This window comes from Haliaeetus leucocephalus, unplaced genomic scaffold (assembly GCF_000737465.1).
Source record: "Haliaeetus leucocephalus isolate CR32 unplaced genomic scaffold, Haliaeetus_leucocephalus-4.0 Scaffold545, whole genome shotgun sequence".
In the NCBI taxonomy this organism is placed as follows: Eukaryota; Metazoa; Chordata; class Aves; order Accipitriformes; family Accipitridae; genus Haliaeetus; species Haliaeetus leucocephalus.
This window is the reverse complement of record NW_010972981.1, coordinates 5,240,779-5,260,186: the sequence shown is the minus strand read 5'-3', so window position 1 is coordinate 5,260,186 and position 19,408 is coordinate 5,240,779. Positions and strand designations below refer to the sequence as shown.

The 19,408-nt window shown below is 41.5% G+C and overlaps 1 protein-coding gene across 1 annotated transcript in view; it reads left to right on the top strand.

Moving 5' to 3' along the window:
* CCDC149 (coiled-coil domain containing 149) overlaps positions 1–19,408 on the top strand; it is a 53,912-nt gene that overhangs the window by 1,820 nt on the left and 32,684 nt on the right. The window contains exons 2-4 of the mRNA XM_010576891.1: positions 9,868–9,935; positions 10,342–10,503; positions 11,039–11,077. Of these exons, the coding sequence (XP_010575193.1) occupies positions 9,868–9,935; positions 10,342–10,503; positions 11,039–11,077 (269 nt within the window). The remainder of the gene's footprint in view (positions 1–9,867; positions 9,936–10,341; positions 10,504–11,038; positions 11,078–19,408) is intronic.

Below are 19,408 nucleotides of genomic sequence, written 5' to 3'. Positions count from 1 at the left end.
CGGCAGCAGGGGGAGCCGGCGGGGGTGGGGGGACATCGAACTGCAGCCCGGCAAGGCTGAGCCGTACGGCCCCGTCTGCCCTGCGGCGCGGCCCCGCCACGAACCGCCCTCACGCCGCCGGCCCCGACCCCCTGCGCGGCTGCTGAGTACCGGGGACGCGTGTCTGCGAACCTCTCGCCTGTATTAAATGCCGCGTGGCTGCCAGAAACGGGGGGGTTTAGGCACTGAGGCTGCCCTTGGTTTGAGGTCGCCGGGGGCTCACCTGTGGCGGTGGCCCGTGGGGCAGAGGCCTCGGGCCTGGCGCTGCTGCCCGCTGGGAGGGAGGTCGGGAGGTCGGTCGGTCGGGCAGCAGTGCGGCCCTGCCGCGGCAGCCAGCGCGGGTGACGGGCCTGCTCCCGGGGGTTCGCTCCTCGGGCGTACGCCCTGTGTTCTTACTTCACCCCAGTCGCAAGCGGAAGGGTTTCGAGACCCGTGGTGTCATTTATACAATGGGAGAAGAGTCTGTAATGGCACAGTGGCCACGAGCTTCGACAGGTGGAGGATTTTTGGAATACAAGAGTAGGAAGTTTTGTTATCTGCTACGTCTGCATCAAAAGATCCACAGCGTTTACGGGTACACATTTTCGTGTAGGGTAAGTTACCAGACTCAGAACAACTCGAGGTCAGTGTAGCATCGAAGTCACGCCTGTTTAATAGGCAGAACCGCAAAGTTTTGAAGTAGGTTGGCATGCTAATCTTCGCACTGCGCTTTGTATTGCATTAATTTTGCATAACTATAAAAACAGTATATTTATGTTTACAGCTAGCAAACAAAACTTCTGTGCAAATGGCATGGGCCTAGGTCAACCTGACTGAGTCTACTGTCTTAGAGTACGATGCACATGAGTGAATTCCTCTGATTTCAGGAGGGCTTTGCCTCCGTTATATTATGTAGGCATGGCTTAAGGCCCTGACCTGTCAAAAAGACGCATGAGTTCAGGGTCCTGAACCTGTCGGTTCTCCCCGTGATTTCAGCAGGAGTGTGTGGGGGCCCAGATCTGTGCTAGTGCAGTACATTCAGAATTGGAGTCTACCTATCCACACAAAATAATCCAGAAAGAAGTGAAAAGTGTACTTGTAGTAGTATCCTGATTGTGCAGCGTTGCATCTGACATCTCGTTTCCCAAATGGAGTTTTATTTGGGGGTGAGGGTGGTGTCACATAGCAGGGAAGGGTAAGAGAGAGAGACAATTCATGAGGTGTGTTCAAAGGAAAAGTCCCTGTTCTTGGCTTTAGAAAGTCATTTAGAATTACTTTGGAACTTTTTTACTTTTGCTTTATTTAACCTAAAAACTCAATCCTGAAATTGAACGCTTACTTCTGGTTTAGGAGCTTCTTGATTGTAGTGAAGTTTAATGACTGTGCTAAGCTACATTCTTGCAAATACTTAACCATACATATAATTCCTTTTTATTCAGGAACAATTAGAGGCCTAGTGATTTGTATTCCATTTTTCCTTCATTTCTCTCTGTTCCCACAGCAGGCTTACAGCCTGTTTTTCTGCATGAAATCTGTAGCACATGCTGTCAGGGTATAGGCTGCCCTCTTTTGCCTTCCTCTTCCTTTGGTTGTTGTGATTAAATTCATGCAATTTACCCATCAACTCCAACATCCTAATGGGTCTGTGAGAAAGTGGCTCTAACTTCTGAAGTAACTTGCAATAAGTTTTTCCAGTTTATTGTATCCCACAGTGGTACAGAGCTTCTCCAGGCCTCTTAGCTTCAGTGTCTGCTAGGTAGTTTAAGTTTTGTTCCGTATGTGTTTTGTAAACATTTTGAAGTGCTTTCAAAATATAAGATAACACAGGCAGGAAAAGACATGGTAGTTCTAAACGAACATTCTCACATTGCTGATGCTGGACAGTTAAATCATAGAATGGGGTTCAAAATCTTGGTATAAAAGACCAGAAGCTGGTGGGTTGAGATCCATGGTCATATTCTTTTTCATTTCCACGAGGTCAGTCCTCCAAATTTGAAAGCTAGGAGTAATTGAAATACTTGTCAAAGCAACTGTAATATTTTTAAAAGTCTGGTATTGCAGATGTTGAGAAAAGTGGTCGGATGTATTTTTGGGCCTTGTACACTTGTACACACATCTGTATATTTTTGTTGTTTGGCTTTTCATTCTTCATTAGATAAAAAGAATGCTTGGGGGTTTTTGTGTGTTCCAGTCTTTTTCTGTATTTACTCTCTTTTTTTCCTTTCGACTTTTGTTCCATTTCAGTGCCTTTTGCTCTGTATCCTTTCATGTATCTTTCTCTGCTTTTATTATGCTCATCACCAACTGGTTGCTTGTTCTTTTGCCTCCGTGTTTATGTATTTTTGCACTTACTCTACAGCGATATACATTTCAGGTCTAGTGTGCACTTGGTACTCTAAACAATCTTTGCACCACATGTACCTTGAACATTCTTTAAACTAACCCTGAATAGGATGACGTAGGAAGGAATACTGGGACAAAGCCAACTTAGCAAATACTGAAGGGACAGAAAGTCATTATTTCCAGTGATAATCTCACAAACTGAATGCAAAAGAACAAGCTTCAGGAGTGAGAATCCACATAAATTTTGCTCATTCTTTAGCTGAGTTCAAGTATTGATGGTAGACAAATATATATAAAGTACTCTGTTGGGTTACCACATGATTTTTGCTTGGAGTCTGGGCTTTTGTCTAACATTTGCCTCACTGAATGACCCATGTTTAGGATATTTAAAAGCCTGTGTAGAGCTGTAGGGTGAAGACCTGGTCAATAACTGCGTGTTTGACACAAATGAAACTGAGCCGTAGCAAGAACTTTCTTGCTGTCTGGACTGAGATGGTGGCCTAAGTCCTCTGGAAACAAGTGATCTTCATAAATCTCAAAATACTATCCCAAGAGTACAGCCCATTCTTTTGAACACGCCTTTGAATGTTTCTTATTTGAAAAAAAAAACCAAACCAATCCTTGGTGCAAACAAAGTACCTTTTCCATCTGGAAGAGGGTGAAAAGAGGAAAGTGTGAGAGTTATTAGTTGCTTTGAGTGCACTGCTAGAAAGCAGTCACGGAAAGGTGGTTATACTGTACTCTTCACTGAAGAGAACAGAATTCTTGAAAATAATTTTGGTCACCAATATCTTGGTTGCAGAGTTCTGTTTGTTTGGTTTTAAGTGTTTTCAAATGTCCATACTTACTTCTTAGCCTGACAGCCATGTTTATGGATATGCTAAGCTGTTTACTTACACAAACTCATGTGAGTCAACTCCTTAGTGGCTCTGTTTTCCTGTCTCTATAAGGGACATGGAACATAACTAAATTCCATGAATATGAATGAAAGACACCATATATGAACTTTGTTCGAGGGTAGTTCGGGGCTTCATTTTGAAAGGTTGTAGAAGCTTCCAACTCTGTGTGTTCTGCTGTGGAGAAGGGTGTGATTTCAGTTTTTGCCTGAATTCCACGTAACCTGTCTTGGAATCATTTGATCTGAGGATAATGACAGAATCAGTGATGGAGAAAGGAGTAGGTGGTAGCATGATCTTGGGTTGGTGGGATGAGTTGAACAGAACTGGGAGATCATGTGCAGTAGGGAAAACACACTTTTACATGATCTGCAAGACCATCTCTGTCCTTGCTTTAGAGAGCTGACTTCTACAAGTGTGGTCCCCTTTCTGCTGAGGTCAGGAAGTGTGCTTCCATTCGCTTCACTGAGAGTTGGCACTAGTCCTAATTTAATATTGCTTGGACAACATGTACTTTTGGCGGTGTTTTCCACTGGAAGCAAGAAAGGTTTCCTAGGAAACCCGTAAGACTAGAGTGGTTGTCCTCTGTCCTTTCTGCTAGCTTCTCCCTCGGATTTGCCAACTTCTAGAATTAAATCCAGTGTCAAAGTGCTTCTCTTTTCCTTGTCACCTCCCACACATCAGAGCATTTACTGTATGCTATTTACAGCTACTCATATGTGACTGTGGCTCCTAAAATTAGTTTGAAGAAATTTAGTCTTCATTTAATTTGTCATTCTCAAGAGGCTATTTCTTGATTATTAACTGTGTGTGGTCTTCGGCACCACGGAGGGAAGTGGTATGCTTCTGCTCTTGCGTTCCCTCGCCTAGTAATTGCCAACTTAAAACTTGGAGAAAGAGTTTTGGGGAATTATTTATCAAAGGCGCAACTACTGAGCAGTAGTTCTAGCTGAAATAGCTAAATGTTCCAGACATGAATTCTGAATGAGTGAGAAACCTAACCTGCCTGTAATTGGCAGAGCATACCTTTCCCACTGGTTGCACAATTTTTTTTATGTGGACAAGAGAGAAGAGGAAGGAAACTTGGTGAGATTTTCACATTTATAATATCTCTCTAACTTTCTGTCACATTGCCTTTTCAAACAGAGCGTGAAATGTAATTCACCAAACTTATATGAGGGGACACAACAGGCTTTGGAGCCACTGATTTCAGAGCTTTTCTAAACACAGGCAAATGCCAGTGACTGTAGGGAAGAACAAAGCAGAGTGGATGTTCTGAGGTCCCTAGGTGATTGGGTTGGCATCATAATGGCTTTGTCATTTGGAAAAGGAAGTGGAAAGACTAGAAGAGCTGACACTGTGACTTACTGCTCTCCGAAGTTCTCGGGAGCTATGGGAGAGCTGCTATGGGGACCTACATGCTGGGCTTTCAGGCAACAAAACAAGTGTTTGCTTCTCATGTTTCCATGTTCCAGGTTGGACTAAGACACCCACAGGGATGTTGAGGAACAAACACGGAGAAATTAATAATGTAGTCCGATGCGCAGCGTAGAAAACTTTTAAGGGCTGGGCCACATTGCAAAACAATGTTATTTTGACTAATCAAATCAAATGATGGTCATTCCTAAAAGACCAGTGAAGATGATGTGGTGTAATATTGTCATCAAGACAAGATGTGGTGTTCTGGGGAGCTGCTTATGTCGCTTATATCATCAGTGAATGATACCAGCCTGCTTTGTGTTTCAGCAGTCAGGAGGTAGCTAGTGAAGCAAGCGTTGGGCAGCAGGAAAAGCAGAATTGATGTTGTGGGATAAAACCAAGGACACTGCATTGTCTCAGGTTTTATCAGAGATGAGGACGTGAAATGAGATGGCAGGCAAATAGCCAGTAATTGTGTATTTCTCTGGGTTTGAGTGCTTGACTCTTTCAGATAAGTTGAACAGTTTAATTTGAAGTCAAGAGGAGCAACATTACTGAAACACAGTCGACAAACACCCTGAATAGTGACATTGCAATGCATTTTGGGACTCTTCAGTTTGTCATTTCCACAACAAAATTGCCTCCGAGAGTACAGTGAGGAGAAATTGGATAAAACTTCAGGCAGTTCAGTAGCAGTTGGATCTCTTGCCCAAGGGATAGCGAGTAGAGTTCATGGTCTCTCTGAGAGCATGGTGGACAATAGGTTTCCAGACCCACATACGATGTGGTAGCCCATCGGCATTTAGGAGGACACTAGGTCCTGGAGTGTTGAGAGAACACAGAATGTGATCCACAGTGATTCCAAAGCACAGTTTGGAGATAGTATCTCTGCTTTTACCCTCAGAAAATTAGATCTTTTCCTTCTTGGCACTAATTCCCATTAAATACCCAAGTATAAGCCAGTAATTAGCTCCAATTTAAAAGAAATTATTTTGTGATATGAATTTGATGTGTTTGTTGGTTTTAAAAAAGAAAGTCTAAAACCTTGACAGTGTCCCAGCTTCATCAGATTATTAGACCATGTCTACGGTGTCGTTAATGAGATCTATCCAGATTTGTCACTAAAAATAGCAATGGACAAATAGTAAGTGTTCAATGTAGAGGGTCACCTTGGAGCAGTTACACTCTCCTGTAATGTCAGTCTCTTTTTACTCAATTTTACTAAAGTAGTTATCTGGCTGTAAAGCAGTTCAGGCAGTAATGTAGGATGTCATATATATTCCTTTAATTATTATGATCTTCCTTGTAGCAATTATAATTTGCTTTATTGCAGATAACAGTGAATTGGTAGATAAAAGTCACTAGACAGATATGAAAAGTTGTATGTTGTAGCTTTTAAATTGAAAGTATAGCAGCTGGTTCTTGGTTTACTTTGTTTTTTAAACTCAAAAGATTATTTTGGAACATCAATTAAAAAGAAACAAAAGACAATAAGAATATTTTGTAGTAACTATAGTGCATAACAGAATTCACTTGTTTGTCTCACTGATAGACTGTGTGTGAGACGTGGGCTTTCCTTCAATTGCAGAGGAAGAAATCTCTATATGAATGCCAGAATCATCTATTGAATGCTTTTTCTGACTATATGAGAAAATTTTCCTTATTGCTTGCATTGCTTTAAAAAGACTGTTAAAGTCCTATGTTCCTTTGACAGCATACCAATTTTGCTGCACTTATTTGTCCATATATGGGAAATTGTTGGTGGGATTCAGTTGTTTCCCTGAGTAGAATCATTTCTGGTGTACAGTTGTTAGGTCAGTTTATGGCTGTTATTAGTACTTTTTTTTTTTTTAACATTCAGAAGCATATATATTGAATAAGCTCTTTGAGGTCTGTCTTTGTATAATTTGTTTTTCCTTCAAAAATGGTAATGCAAATTGGAAACATAGCTCCTTTGGATAATCAAAATCCACAAAAAATGCTGTGGCTTTATTGTTTCTTGTACCATAAGCCCATGGAAACAAATTACTGTATATTATTACTATTTTTATCCCATTTATTTGGGAAAGTCAATATATGCAAAAGGCAAAAATGGCCTCAACAAGTGTTCTAGGTGGTCATTTTTATAGTGAAATCCAAACAGTACATTGATGAGAGATGCCAACCCCTTCCTTCTGTATGGCACATCATCAGTATATAATTCATCAAGTTAAAATACACTTTAAACAAGGAGGAGATCATTATTCCTTCTCATTTAGACCCTGAACACAACAGTCCCCACAATCTGTTTATGGTTCATTATCCTCAACCTAATAGATAATGGAGAATTCCCTTGCCCCCACCAGTGCTGCTGTGAAAGGTGAAGCCTTCTTTTATGCTTTGAGTGTGTCCTTTGTGGAGAGCTGTGACTCATGGCAGAAGCAAGATGTGTTTAGCACTTGTGATGGGTTGACCCTGGCTGGACGCCAGGTGCCCACCAAAGCTGTTCTATCACTCCCCCATCCTCAGCTGGACAGGGGAGAGAAAAATATAGCAAAAAGCTTGCGGGTTGAGATAAGGACAGGAGAGATCATTCACTAGTTACCATCACGGGCAAAACAGACTCAGCTTGGGGAAATTAACTCAATTTATTACAAATCAACCAGAGTAAGGTAATGAGAAATAAACCCAAATCTCAGAACACTTTCCCTCCACCCCTCCCTTCTTCCCGGGCACAACTTCACTCCCGGATTTCTCTACCAACCCCCCCAGCGGCACAGGGGAACGGGGATGGGGGTTTACGGTCATCACATGATATTTTCTGCCGCTTCATCCTCCTCAGGGGCAGGACTCATCACACTCTTCCCCTGCTCCAGCGTGAGGTCCCTCCCACGGGAGACAGTCCTCCACGAACTTCAGTGTGGGTCCTTCCCACGGGCTGCAGTTCTTCACGAACTGCTCCAGCGTGGGTCCTTTCCATGGGGTGCAGTCCTTCAGGAGCACACTGCTCCAGCGTGGGTCCCCCACGGGGTCACAAGTCCTGCCAGAAAACCTGCTCCGTGGGCTCCTCTCTCCACAGATCCGCAGGTCCTGCCAGGATCCTGCTCCAGCACGGGCTTCCCACGGGGTCACAGCCTCCTTCAGGAACGCACCTGCTCTGGCGTGGGGTCCTCCCTGGGCTGCAGGTGGAGATCTGCTCCACCGTGGACCTCCATGGACTGCAGGGGGACAGCCTGCCTCACCATGGTCTTCACCATGGGCTGCAGGGGAATCTCTGCTCTGGCGCCTGGAGCACCTCCTCCCCCTCCTTCTTCACTGACCTTGGTGTCTGCAGGGCTGTTTCTCTTACATGTTCTCACTCCTCTCTCCGGCTGCCGTTTCTGTCTGTCCCAACTTTTTTTTCCCCTTCTTAAAAATGTTATCCCAGAGGCATTACCACTATCGCTGATTGGCTCGGCCTTGGCCAGCGGTGGGTCCGTCTTAGAGCCGGCTGGTATTGGCTCTCTCTCAAACACAGGGGAATCTTCCAGCAGCTTCTTACAGAAGCCACCCCTGTAACCCCCCCCGCTACCAAAACCTTGCCACACAAAGCCAATACAGCACTAGGTCTGCATTTCCTGCGTGATCAAGTAATATTTTTTATAGTCTTATCCACATGCTCCAGTTAGCTTCCCACCCTTTCGTACACTGTTTCGTATACCAGCACTCATGGCAAGGCTCGGAGGCACCCGCTGGTGATGTGGGTGTCCTAAGGCACAATGTTTAAGCTTTGCTCCCCTCCCACCGTGTACTTTGTGTAGGCTGTTTGGCTCCACATAGGCGTTGGCTGGATGGGCCATATCTGTTCTTCCTGGTGGTTAAAGGAACAGGACAGGCTACTTGGTTCAGGGGTTTGGGCTGTTGGTTTTTTTTGAAGTGATTGTGAGGTTTGCTTTTACTCATTTTTATTTGCATTCCTGTATCAGACTGTTAGTATTTAAAAACAATTTAGTGAAGGCATATTTTAGAATTGACTGACTTGAGATGAAACTGGAAAAAAAGGAGAGTGATTGTGAGAGGAATATATTTCACTGTAAGGGAAGGAATTATTTTATCAAGTTTAAAGCAGTTTACCATGTCACTATAATCACTTGCTGACAATATTGAAGTTTAGCTTCTGATACCTTTCAGTGCTTTATCAGGGGACTTGACATTTGTGTAAGGTATCAGTAAGGACATAAGTACATAGGTACGCTTGCCTTTGTTGATGCCAAGGCATCATAATCCAGAAAATTTATGGCAGGATTTCAACTTTAGTATTGCCAGAAATAAAATTAATCCAAGGTGGAAGTGTCCTTTTTGAGAGTTCAAATCCTTCTTGGAATTGCTTTTCTTATTCCCTTCCTGCTTTTTTGCAACTAAGCGTGTACCATTTCTGGAAAATGTTAGCCATACTAATATACCAAACTTACTTTTCCCTTTCTCATTGACTTGAAATTAAGGTTAACAAAGTCAATTCCAAGCAAGTAGTACATACAAGTAATGATTTTTGTCCCAAAGAACAGCACTGACTTGAACAGTATGGAAGTGCTGATGCTCTTGCTTTGTGCAGGAGCCCATAATGACAAAGTATTCTTGTCAGAGTATATAATGAAACTATAAATTGTTTTCATGACTGCTGTGATACTTGGTCTCTTGCAGAGCACATTCAGAAAGTATTTAGTGCCATGTCTTATGTGAGTAATATCAGAAATAGAAATATATGCTTTAGCATGAGGAGTGTCAAGTGATGGTTGAGAAGAATCTGCTGATTGAACGTGTTAAGTGAAAAAAGTTGCCTAAAACTTCTGATAGGTAACATTCAGCCACTGCAGGAAAGGATGACATACATGTTACTCTCTCTTCCTCTCAGTGGGGAAAGGCAATGAAGCAGAACAGCTAAGATTCGCAAGTTCTGCTTTGCTTTGTGCATGAGCCCTACACATAAGAGGCAGTGGCTGGAGGGGAAGGCTCACCTCTGCCTTCCCTCCCCATTCAGGTGTTTGCAATATTCCTGCATTATTTCCCATTCTTTTGACTCAACAAGCACATGCATGTAGTATCAGAGCTGAATTAGTTTCTTTTACCTGTGCCGATAGGGTATCACACTGTAATTGTTTCAGACTCAAGGTAAATTTTGGTTGCCACTCATGCTACCCCTTCTGCTGTAATGTGGTCCTGTTTCACTGTCCAGGTGGGAGGCTGAGCCCAGAGGACATTGCTGGTAGCAGGGAGGAGGAGGAGGAGGGAAGGGGGAATGAGGTGGGAAATGCTGGTTGCTAACTGAGAGCTGGGTATTGTGGATGCAAGTAGAAAAGGGAGTTTGCAAAGGCTTCTTCCTTCCAGCAGCCTTCCCAGGGCTGCGGGTCAAATTGTGAGGTTCCTCACACTATTGCATATGACGAAAAAGAGGAGAAACTTGAATTGCTGATTTTTTCTAACTCACGGTGGTCAGGTGAGCGTGTGGCCTTACAAATGGATTTCAGGCTTCTGATACAACAGATTTCTTTCCCGTCATTGTTATTAATAAGTTAAGATGACTTGTGACAGACTTTGATCTCATGCAGTCCTCCTCCATCTTTTTGGAGAAAAACTTCAGCCTCTTGAATCCAGTACTGGCTGTGGTAGAAATGGCTTGTTACAATTACGTTTTTTTTCTCTTCTGCAGTATCTGGTGTGCAAAAGGAAGCTCGAAAGTAAAAAGGAGGCATTGCTAATCCTTTCAAAAGAGCTGGACACCTGTCAACAAGAAAGAGACCAGTACAAGCTTATGGCCAACCAGTTGCGGGAACGACACCAGTCTCTGAAAAAGAAGTATCGGGAGCTGATTGTAGGTTGTTCTTTATGAATACTGTATAACTGGGGGACAAGGGTGAACCTCAGAAAAACCTGAAAAGTCCATAATGACTGCTGTAAAAATGTTTAGGTACTTGTTTACAGTAGTCCTGCAGTTGTACAGCCCTGATCATATTATTACTCATTTGTTCTGCATTGATGAGGTAGTGCCTGTTATATAAGACACAGAAAGACAGTGCGTGCTCTGAGGAAATTAGTTTTAGTCATAATTCCATTTAAAAACTGACTGCAGTATTATTATTCCACAGCAACTTAATGTACCGTTATGAAAAATAATGCAACATAAATTTGTAATGACCTGCTGTTCTAGAAATGTAAACAAATCTTCAGCCATAGACAGTTTTTTTAGTTGAAATTAATATTACTGGTATTAATCAAGATGCAGTATTTTAGAAACAATTTTGATAACATTTATTTAAAATACATGTTTTAAAATTTGATCTACAAAGTTAATATAGTTGCTGGCTTCAGAAATAAGTTGCCAGTAAAATACGTCCATTTTTTTGTAGGATGGGGATCCATCCCTTCCGCCTGAAAAGAGGAAACAGGTAGGATTTATTTTTCAGTTGACATTATTTATCTGCTACAGAAGTACTTTGCAAAAGTGTGAATATATTAACTAAGAAATCTGGTAAGAAGCAAGCATTTCTGTCTGTTGAAAAGCTCAGTCTTTAAACTGTGGCTTCTTGTGCTTTTGTCTAAACATGTTTCACTCTGAGATATCTGAACTATCATTAATTAGAATATATGGCTGTTGCTTTTATGTTCACCTGAGACTGAAATTGGTCAGTGTATGGAGACTTGAGATTGTTCTCCTTGTTGTTTATCCTTCTTGCATTGAGTCCTAAAATGGTTTTGTGACAGAACTTCTCATACTTAAAAGCAATCTGGGAATGCATTGTCTGTGTTCCATAATTGTTAATTTATTGTTGTGAGTACTGTTTTCCATTAGGTACTCTCCCAGGTCGCTTGGGCTCTATGAGTTATAAATGGTAAGAACAATGGTAATTGCATTTTATGGTTCCCCTGAAAAACTTTTTGCCTGCTCGCTTTTTTTTTGTTCCCAGAGATCTATGTAGTGTATCCCTGTTGTGGAGTGTTGGTTGTCACATCTTAGAATTATCTTAATTTTTAGAGAAAAATGGCACCCAAAACACAATGTGTGAGCAGGGAGAGGAGGACAACCCAAAAGAACAAAAATTGTTACTGTAATTGCTAGTCCTGAAAGTCTTTTAACCATGTTTAAAACATGGTTATTGCATTCTCTTAATGGATCAGAAGTTTTATTCATCAGCCTTTCCCTGGAAGTTTGCATGTAGTTCTTGCTATTTTCTTAAAATTTTAGGGGCTTAGGGTTTTAGTTGTTTTAAACTAAACTTTCAGAGGCAATATAATTACTCCTTCAGGCACTTAAGCAAATAGCTGCCAAGAAGTCAGTGGCTCAGTGTAGAATCATTTCAGTTCCTCATTATTTAGCATAATTTATTTGAAATTCTGTTATTTCAACAGAGTTCCAATAAAAGTTTATGGCCAGGTATATGTTAGTGCATTCTGACTACTAAAATTGGAGCTCAAGGATATACAATTAAAAGAAAAAAAACCAATGCAGTATATGGGTCATTACAGAGATAAGTAGGAAGGGAGATTTGTCACCCCAGGGATGGTGTTCTAATTGATCTTCCATCTTTCAAAACAAATAAATCTGACACTTGTTTCTAAAAAAACTAGCAAAATTTAGTCTAAATTCAGAAGCTGCGATTATATTAAGTTTGGCAAATCTTACCATAGTAAGTGGCTGGAAAGCCCTTTAATAATCTAGCTAGGAGTCTTTTTTTCTGAGGAAGTTATGTATTTGTGCTAGGTAACAGTGAAAGAAAGAAAATCTTGTTCTCAAATGGGGTCATTTATAGGTCTCCCTCAAGGACAATATATACTTTAGGTTGTACAGTAATAGGCTGTTAGTGTACTTCCTGAATTTTCATTTTCCTGAGAAGTGTGTCTGTAGCATACAGGGTGGATAATCTGGAGTAATTAGGGCAACCTTTCTGAAGAAGAGTATAGTTTTGCTTTGAGAAATGCATTAAGAATAATAGAATAAAATTATGAATATTTTCCCATTATTATTGTATGTACATTTCTTAGCATTTTCTCATCTAAGAAAGGGCAAAGTTCTCTGTGCTTTCTTGCACTTTTCCCATTCTCTTTTTGCCTGGAAGCCTGCTCAGAGAAGTTTGTGACTTCAGTCACATCAGGGACCCTGATCCTATAATGAATTTTGTGTGACACAAAAGTGCATGCTGTTCTCATGGTCGGAAATGAGATGAAAGCATGTGTTGAACAACTTGCTATCTGTTACGTTTCTTTACCACAACTGAGAAATTATTGTTGAAATCACAATCTAGAATCTTAAATGTAATAGGTGGGTTGGAATTGCTACTTTCTTCTCCTTCATCTCTTTATTTTTCACCTTTATTATCAATTATGCTTTGTGACTTCTTAAAATCGTGTGTTTTCCACACTGTACCTTCTCTCCCTGTTCTGCAACACAGAATTTTCGCGTTTTGTTTGGAAGTATCATGTAACCAGGTAATTTCTATCAGCAAGCAGTTAATTCAGAATGTGTTTTTGTAAAATTGGTGTTACTTAAAGGTATCTTAACATGCAGTGCTCTGCAGGATTTTCCCTCTCAAGGCTGTGTGTGCAGTGGTACACATCTCTAACATAATCCAAAGATTGGTCCATGTGTATCACCACCTTCTGCCAACCAACAAAAGCAGAAAATGAGAAACTGTGCTACTGAAATCTCTTTTCCTGCGGTAGGTGTTTTACCATTAGTCTTGTTATCGCAGCCTGTGAGCTGTCAGTGCTTCCCTGGCCCCTCTTACCAAACATTCACAATTAAATGGTGCGGTTGAAGGTAGTTTTATAATGTCTTGTGGTGTCAGGTGTAGGGTAATTTTTGGATAAGTCATGGAGGGGTGAAGTGTTTCAGGAGGATAGAAATAATGAAGAGTTGATTTTGATGTTAAAATTCACTGGAGATGGTAAACAATAGACACTCCCCATTTTGAAAGGCATTTTAAAATGTTGCTTTGTCTACAGAGCCTCTGTTGTGCATCCTATATGAATAGAAATTCTACCATTCTACAGTGGTGTTTGTTTATATGCATTTGCTGTGATACAAAACATTTTTATGACATTGGCAAATGAATACTGGATATCTGTTGGACAGTGTTGCCATGCTGGGAAACTTAAAGAAAAAACATAGATGGGATTTCTAGCTTGATTTACACTGACTATTATTTTGGTCTACGTTGCTTAAATTTTCAGTATGACTTCAGTTTGGGAGAAGCTTTGTTGTTGAGATAACAGATCATTGAATCCTTTGACCTTCTGTATGAAATGGAAGTTCTTTTAATACAAATGAGATCCCTTGATTAAACAAAGGTGAAGTAAAATGCATGGTTAGGAAAATGACTGTGCTGGGCCACAGTCCTAAATACGCTTTGTTTAATTTGATCTCAGGGAGACTACTCAGTTGGAGATAACAGGGCTGTGTGTCAAGAATAAAGATGCTATGCATATGTTCACTTGTGAGGGCTTCTATTTGTATTTTAAATCTATGAGGAATCAAATTAAATGGAGCTAAACATCACAGGATCACAGAAGGGTTGAGGCAGGAAGGCAGCTCTTGAAATGAACTAGTCCAATCCCCCTGGTCAAGCAGGGCCACCTAGAACAGGTTTCCCAGGACCCTGTCCAGTCAGGTTTTGAGTATCTGTAAGGATGGAGGATCCGCAGCCTCTCTGGACAACCTGTTCCAGCGTTTGACCACTCCCACAGTAAAAATGGGGGAGGGGGTGGTGTTCAGATACCTACAGGTATTGGGGTGGCTAAAGTCCCTCATGTGGACCAGGGCCTGTGAGCATGAAGCTTCTTCCAGTTATGCGAAGAAGGCCTTATCAACTACTTCTTCCTGATCAGGAGGTCTATGGCAGATACCTGATACAACAGCACACGTGATGATCTGCCCACTAATCTTGACACAGAAGCTCTCAGGTGACTCCTGACCTGTCCCAAGGCAGAGCTCCATGCATTCCAGCTACTCTCTCACATGAAGGGCAACACCCCTTCTCACCTTCCTGCTGTCCTTCCTAAAGAGCCTGTATCCCTCCATCACAGCACTCCAGCTGTGTGAGCTGTCCCACTGTTTCTGCATGATCCCAGTGAGATTGTAGCCCTGTAACTGCACACAGACTTTGAACTCTTCCCTGTGCTGCATGTGTTAGAGCAGAGACCTCTGAGGGGCATCCAAGTGTGCCGGTTCCGCAGTACAGGCTTGAGAGCTTTCCCCATGAGGCTGTTCTACAGGCATTTCCTTCTTTACGTGCCTGTGCTCAAAGGAATTACACTTCAGCTCAGTTGCTTTGTGAATTGCTATGTCCCTTCTCTTGCCATCATCCCAGGCTCTTGGCTTGCCTACCCTATCCCAAGCCTCCTTGTTCTCTCTGCCATAATTTCTAGTTTAAAGCTCTCCTTATGAAGTTGACCAGCCTGTTGGAAAAGATGCTTTTGCCTCATGTAGTCAAGTGGATCTTGTGTCTTCCAAGCAGCTGTTGAGCCTTAGAGAGGGTCCCATGGTCATAGAACCCTCTTTGAGGCTCCTAATAATGAGCCTCATAAAATAATGATGACATAGTCCTAGTATAGAGCACAGCTTGATAGCTACTCTTTTTGCCGAGCAAAAAGTCTCATCAGAGAACCTGTGTGCATCTTTCCTGAAGGTTGTGGTCCCTAACTCTGTTATAGTTATCTGTACGTGTCCCAAGGTGATTCATTCAAACCAAGACTCTGACTGCTTCAGCAATCACTGACATCACAGCAGCATACTACCCACTCACCAAGGTGTTGGTCAGACAGCTTGACTTCTGCCGATGAATAAGTTCACGAGTATGGCATTTGGGGCAAGCAGAACATTAGAAGGACCGGAGGTTCCAGACAGGAGTATTTTGTGACATACCACAGATGGACCTATTTTGATACCTCCCACTTCCAGCTTCTAGCTTAATGTACTCAGCTGTCAGAATTCACTTTTGAAACAAACTTCAGGGATTACGTTATGACTGTTTTTGACATCATCAGAAAAAATTACTAGTGTGACTATTTCTTGTTAATTAATGAATTCAGGAAGTTTTGCTAGTCTTGTGCTCAGGTGCAAAAGCTGCATCCAGAGTTCTATGAGATAAAATCTTCAGATAAAATATACTAGAGGGTAAGCAATCATCTTGTATTTATCTCACAAGGGGGCTGTGAAGATTAATGTGATTTCCTTCTCTCTTCAGAGGATTTGAAGATGAAGAACATTACACATGTGCCAAACTTAGACCTGCGCGCTTTACTCTGGTTTGTATGTGCATGTGTTTGACTCCCATAGTGTGGAGTAGCAGATGGAAAACAGTGAGATCATTTGCCCTTGCAGTGTATCAGAGAGCAATATTCCCGTGGATTTCAAAATGTGCCTGCTCTGAGAGCATAGCCGGTAGAGAGACTTTGGTTTCTGCACACTGAAATTCGCTGTTCTGTTGATAGGAGCAGGTGGCAGTAAGCAAAACCTAGCCACACTAAGAGCTGTGCTTTGTGAAGTGACACTTGTTTCTTCAACACGTAGGTTCTGCAGTAAACATGAGGCTAGGAGAGAAGAAATGCTGATTCTAATAGATGTGATAGTCCCTCTTTAAAATTTGGAGCGCTGTTCAGACCTGATGTGTACAACGATCTCTCCTCTGGTTGCTGTGTGTTACCTTGATAGAATAGAGAGACACTTGTCCACACCCCTGCACCTGAATACTCTCGATAAATATTCTGTTAGTCACAACACTCAAAATGTTTAAGGGATTTTGATTCTTTTTGTGCATTATCTCAGCAGTTTAAGTTGCCCTCAAGATCTCAAAGCAGCTAAAATATTTCTGGTAAAACAAGGCAATGAAACAATCTTTCCTTCTATCCTAGTATAGTAGTCTTTGTAAAAGGACAAATTAATCATTTCTCTTTCACTATGTTCATCTGCTGTTAACAAAAACTTGATGCCTATATGAAGTATGGGGGGACCGAAGTACTTTATTGAACCTTCACAATGAAGGAATTTCTGCCAAGTAACTTCTCACGGTACTGGTTATTCATACTGACACCCTCGGTTGTTGCTTATGATGTATGTTAACAAGTTGCTTTGCAAAAACTGGCCTCATAAAGGAGTCTGTAGCTGATGCTAACCTTATTTGTTTGTCAGCCTTCAGCAAATGCTCTAGGTCTGGCTTGGTGGTGTTTGGTCCTGTACAACACTATACTAAACTAACACACAGAAGACTGGTTGAAAAGGAGAGAAAAAGTATTAATTTTATTTGTCTACTGCTAAAATGGCTTTTTTGGTTCCATTAGGTCTATAAAAATTCCGATTGCTGTGTGTCTTGAAGGTGTGTCAGTGTGAGCAAGTTTCTTGTTTTGCAGAGCCTTGTCAAGTTTTGACTGGTGTGCTTCTGTGGTGGGATTCCTGCCTGGTTCTCAGAGCGGCAGGTACTCACAGGAGGAGAGGATTTTCTTCTTCTCTTGTTTTATGTCAAGTGGCTGCTTGGCAAGGCTTTAATTTTTTGCTGTTGTTTTTCTGTGGGGATATATGACCCATATTAAGTGTATTTTGTTTAGTATGCCCGGGACCTATAATTTCAGAAGTCTTCTCTACATAGTTTTTCAACATAAAGAGAAAAATACAATAATTTTTGCTTTTTATCATAAGGAAGCTAGTGCTAGGGGACATAATCAGTTCTTCTGCCTTGGAGTGAAGAGTGATAGTTGGTAAGCAAAGCAGGTTTTTCTGTATTAATTCAGCCATTGCAATCATATGAATGCATTGGAGGAGAAACTGCAATTAAATTTGCTATCAGTCACACCCATCAAGTGTGCTTAATGTTTCATCAAAGTTGGGGTTTTTTTTCTGTCAGCCCTATAATTCAGTGTTCTTCTTTATTTGAAGGTGTGGCTGAAAGAAAGATAAAAGACTGTAAACTGCAGTATAGAAATGCTTGTTTGTATTTAAAAATATTTTTAAACTGGAAAGGTATGTTGGAAGTTTCTCCCTCTTCCCTGTTGCCAAATTACTTTTTCAGGCAGTATCTAAAGGCAGAAAGTCCTTTTTTTAAATTCTTTTTTTTTTTTTAAGTGTCAGATAAGATTTATGTGCAAGAGAATTGAGAGCTATATTAAAGACTGTGTTACTATCCATCATTTTTAAAGTGGTGTGAAGAAAAATAACACTGTGTGTATGTGCGGCTAGATTTGCAAAATTGTTAAAGGAGCCAAATTCAAGTATAGTGCATAATGCCAGGGATGTTGGAGTTACTTTTTCTGTCTGTCCGTCTGTCCCACTCCCCCTTCCCCCCCTTCTTCTTGGGTCATTGGTTAGTAGTGAGCAAAGATCTGTTGCTGTCTGACAGGTATTCACTGACTTATGTTAATAAATATTGATAGGTATTTTCATCAGTAGTTTCAGATGCTCCTCTGTAGCTAAAAGTAAGGTACTCTTCCACCTCCTATCCCAAAAATGTTCTTTCAAATTTTAACAAAGTCTAAGTAGAAAAGGGTGAGATGTCTGTGATCCCATCCCATTGAATCTTTCACTCTCTGGTCTGTTCTGATTTATGGTGCTTCTTTTCCCCTATGTAATAAAGGTCGGCACTTCCCACTCGGCACTCTCATATTAGACTTTTCCTCCTTTCTTCCTAGCTTCTGTTGGGATCATTGGCTATGGTTGCGCTTGCTTTTGGTCAGAGGAAAAAGGAATATGGGGACAGTTTCTTATGTCTAGTACTTTAGTGGGGGTTTGGACTACACTCAAATCGTACTTCACTGAGAGGGTGGTCGGTCACTGGAACAGGCTCCCCAGGGAAGTGGACATGGCACCAAGACTGTCAGAGTTCAAGGAGCATCTGGACGATGCCCTTAGTCATATGGTTTAGTTTTAGGTAGTCCTGTGAGGAGCAGGGAGTTGGACTTGATGACCCTTATGGGTCCCTTCCAACCTGAGATATTCTATGATACATGCAAGCTTCCTGTGACAGATGGATGTAAAACAAATAGCTTGTCATGCTGCAGAGGCTCAAGAATACATGCCGGAAACTGAACATCGCCAGAGGTGCACAGAGCTCTAGAAAGATTGATACCGGGCAGTTAATCAGAGACTTGAATGAAGGACTATCTGTTATTTAGTATTACAGACAGTTGCACTGAGAGAGGGTAGGAGAAACAGTTTTTCCACTGCTGCAGGTTGTTGCAGAGGCAAGACAAGGCGAGGCAGCAGAAAGGTATAGACCTCTGTGTCTTTCCCTCCCATTACCCATGGCTCAGAAATCTCTCTTCATCAGTACTTTGGAGTTAGTTTTGAATAGCGCGAGTGAAAGAAGTAAAGTCTCTGACAGTTACAGGAGTCTTTTTAAGGCTTCACATAGAATCAAAAGAAGCTGTTGAAGAAATTGAGTCTAGAGAAGCTGAATTTGGCTAATTTTCAGAGAGTTGTTCTCTGTTGCACAGGTAAATGATACGAGCTTTATTGTCTGCTGAAGTAACTTGTCCTGAATTTCTAAGTGAATTCTGTGTTTGTTCTATGAATATTGAAAAGAAGTTGCCAGGTGGAAAATGAATCGCCTTTCTCCTTGCATAGATTTCTCCTCTTTCTTTAAAAAATACATGTTCACGAAGCCTGTCCTCCATTGTTAGTTTTATCATCTTTCAACCATATGGTATGTTTTCTTATATATACCAAAGAAATGGTAGCAAGTCCAGGTGTCGTTCAACATATCCTCTTGGCTGGCTCTCTCTAAGCCCAGTAG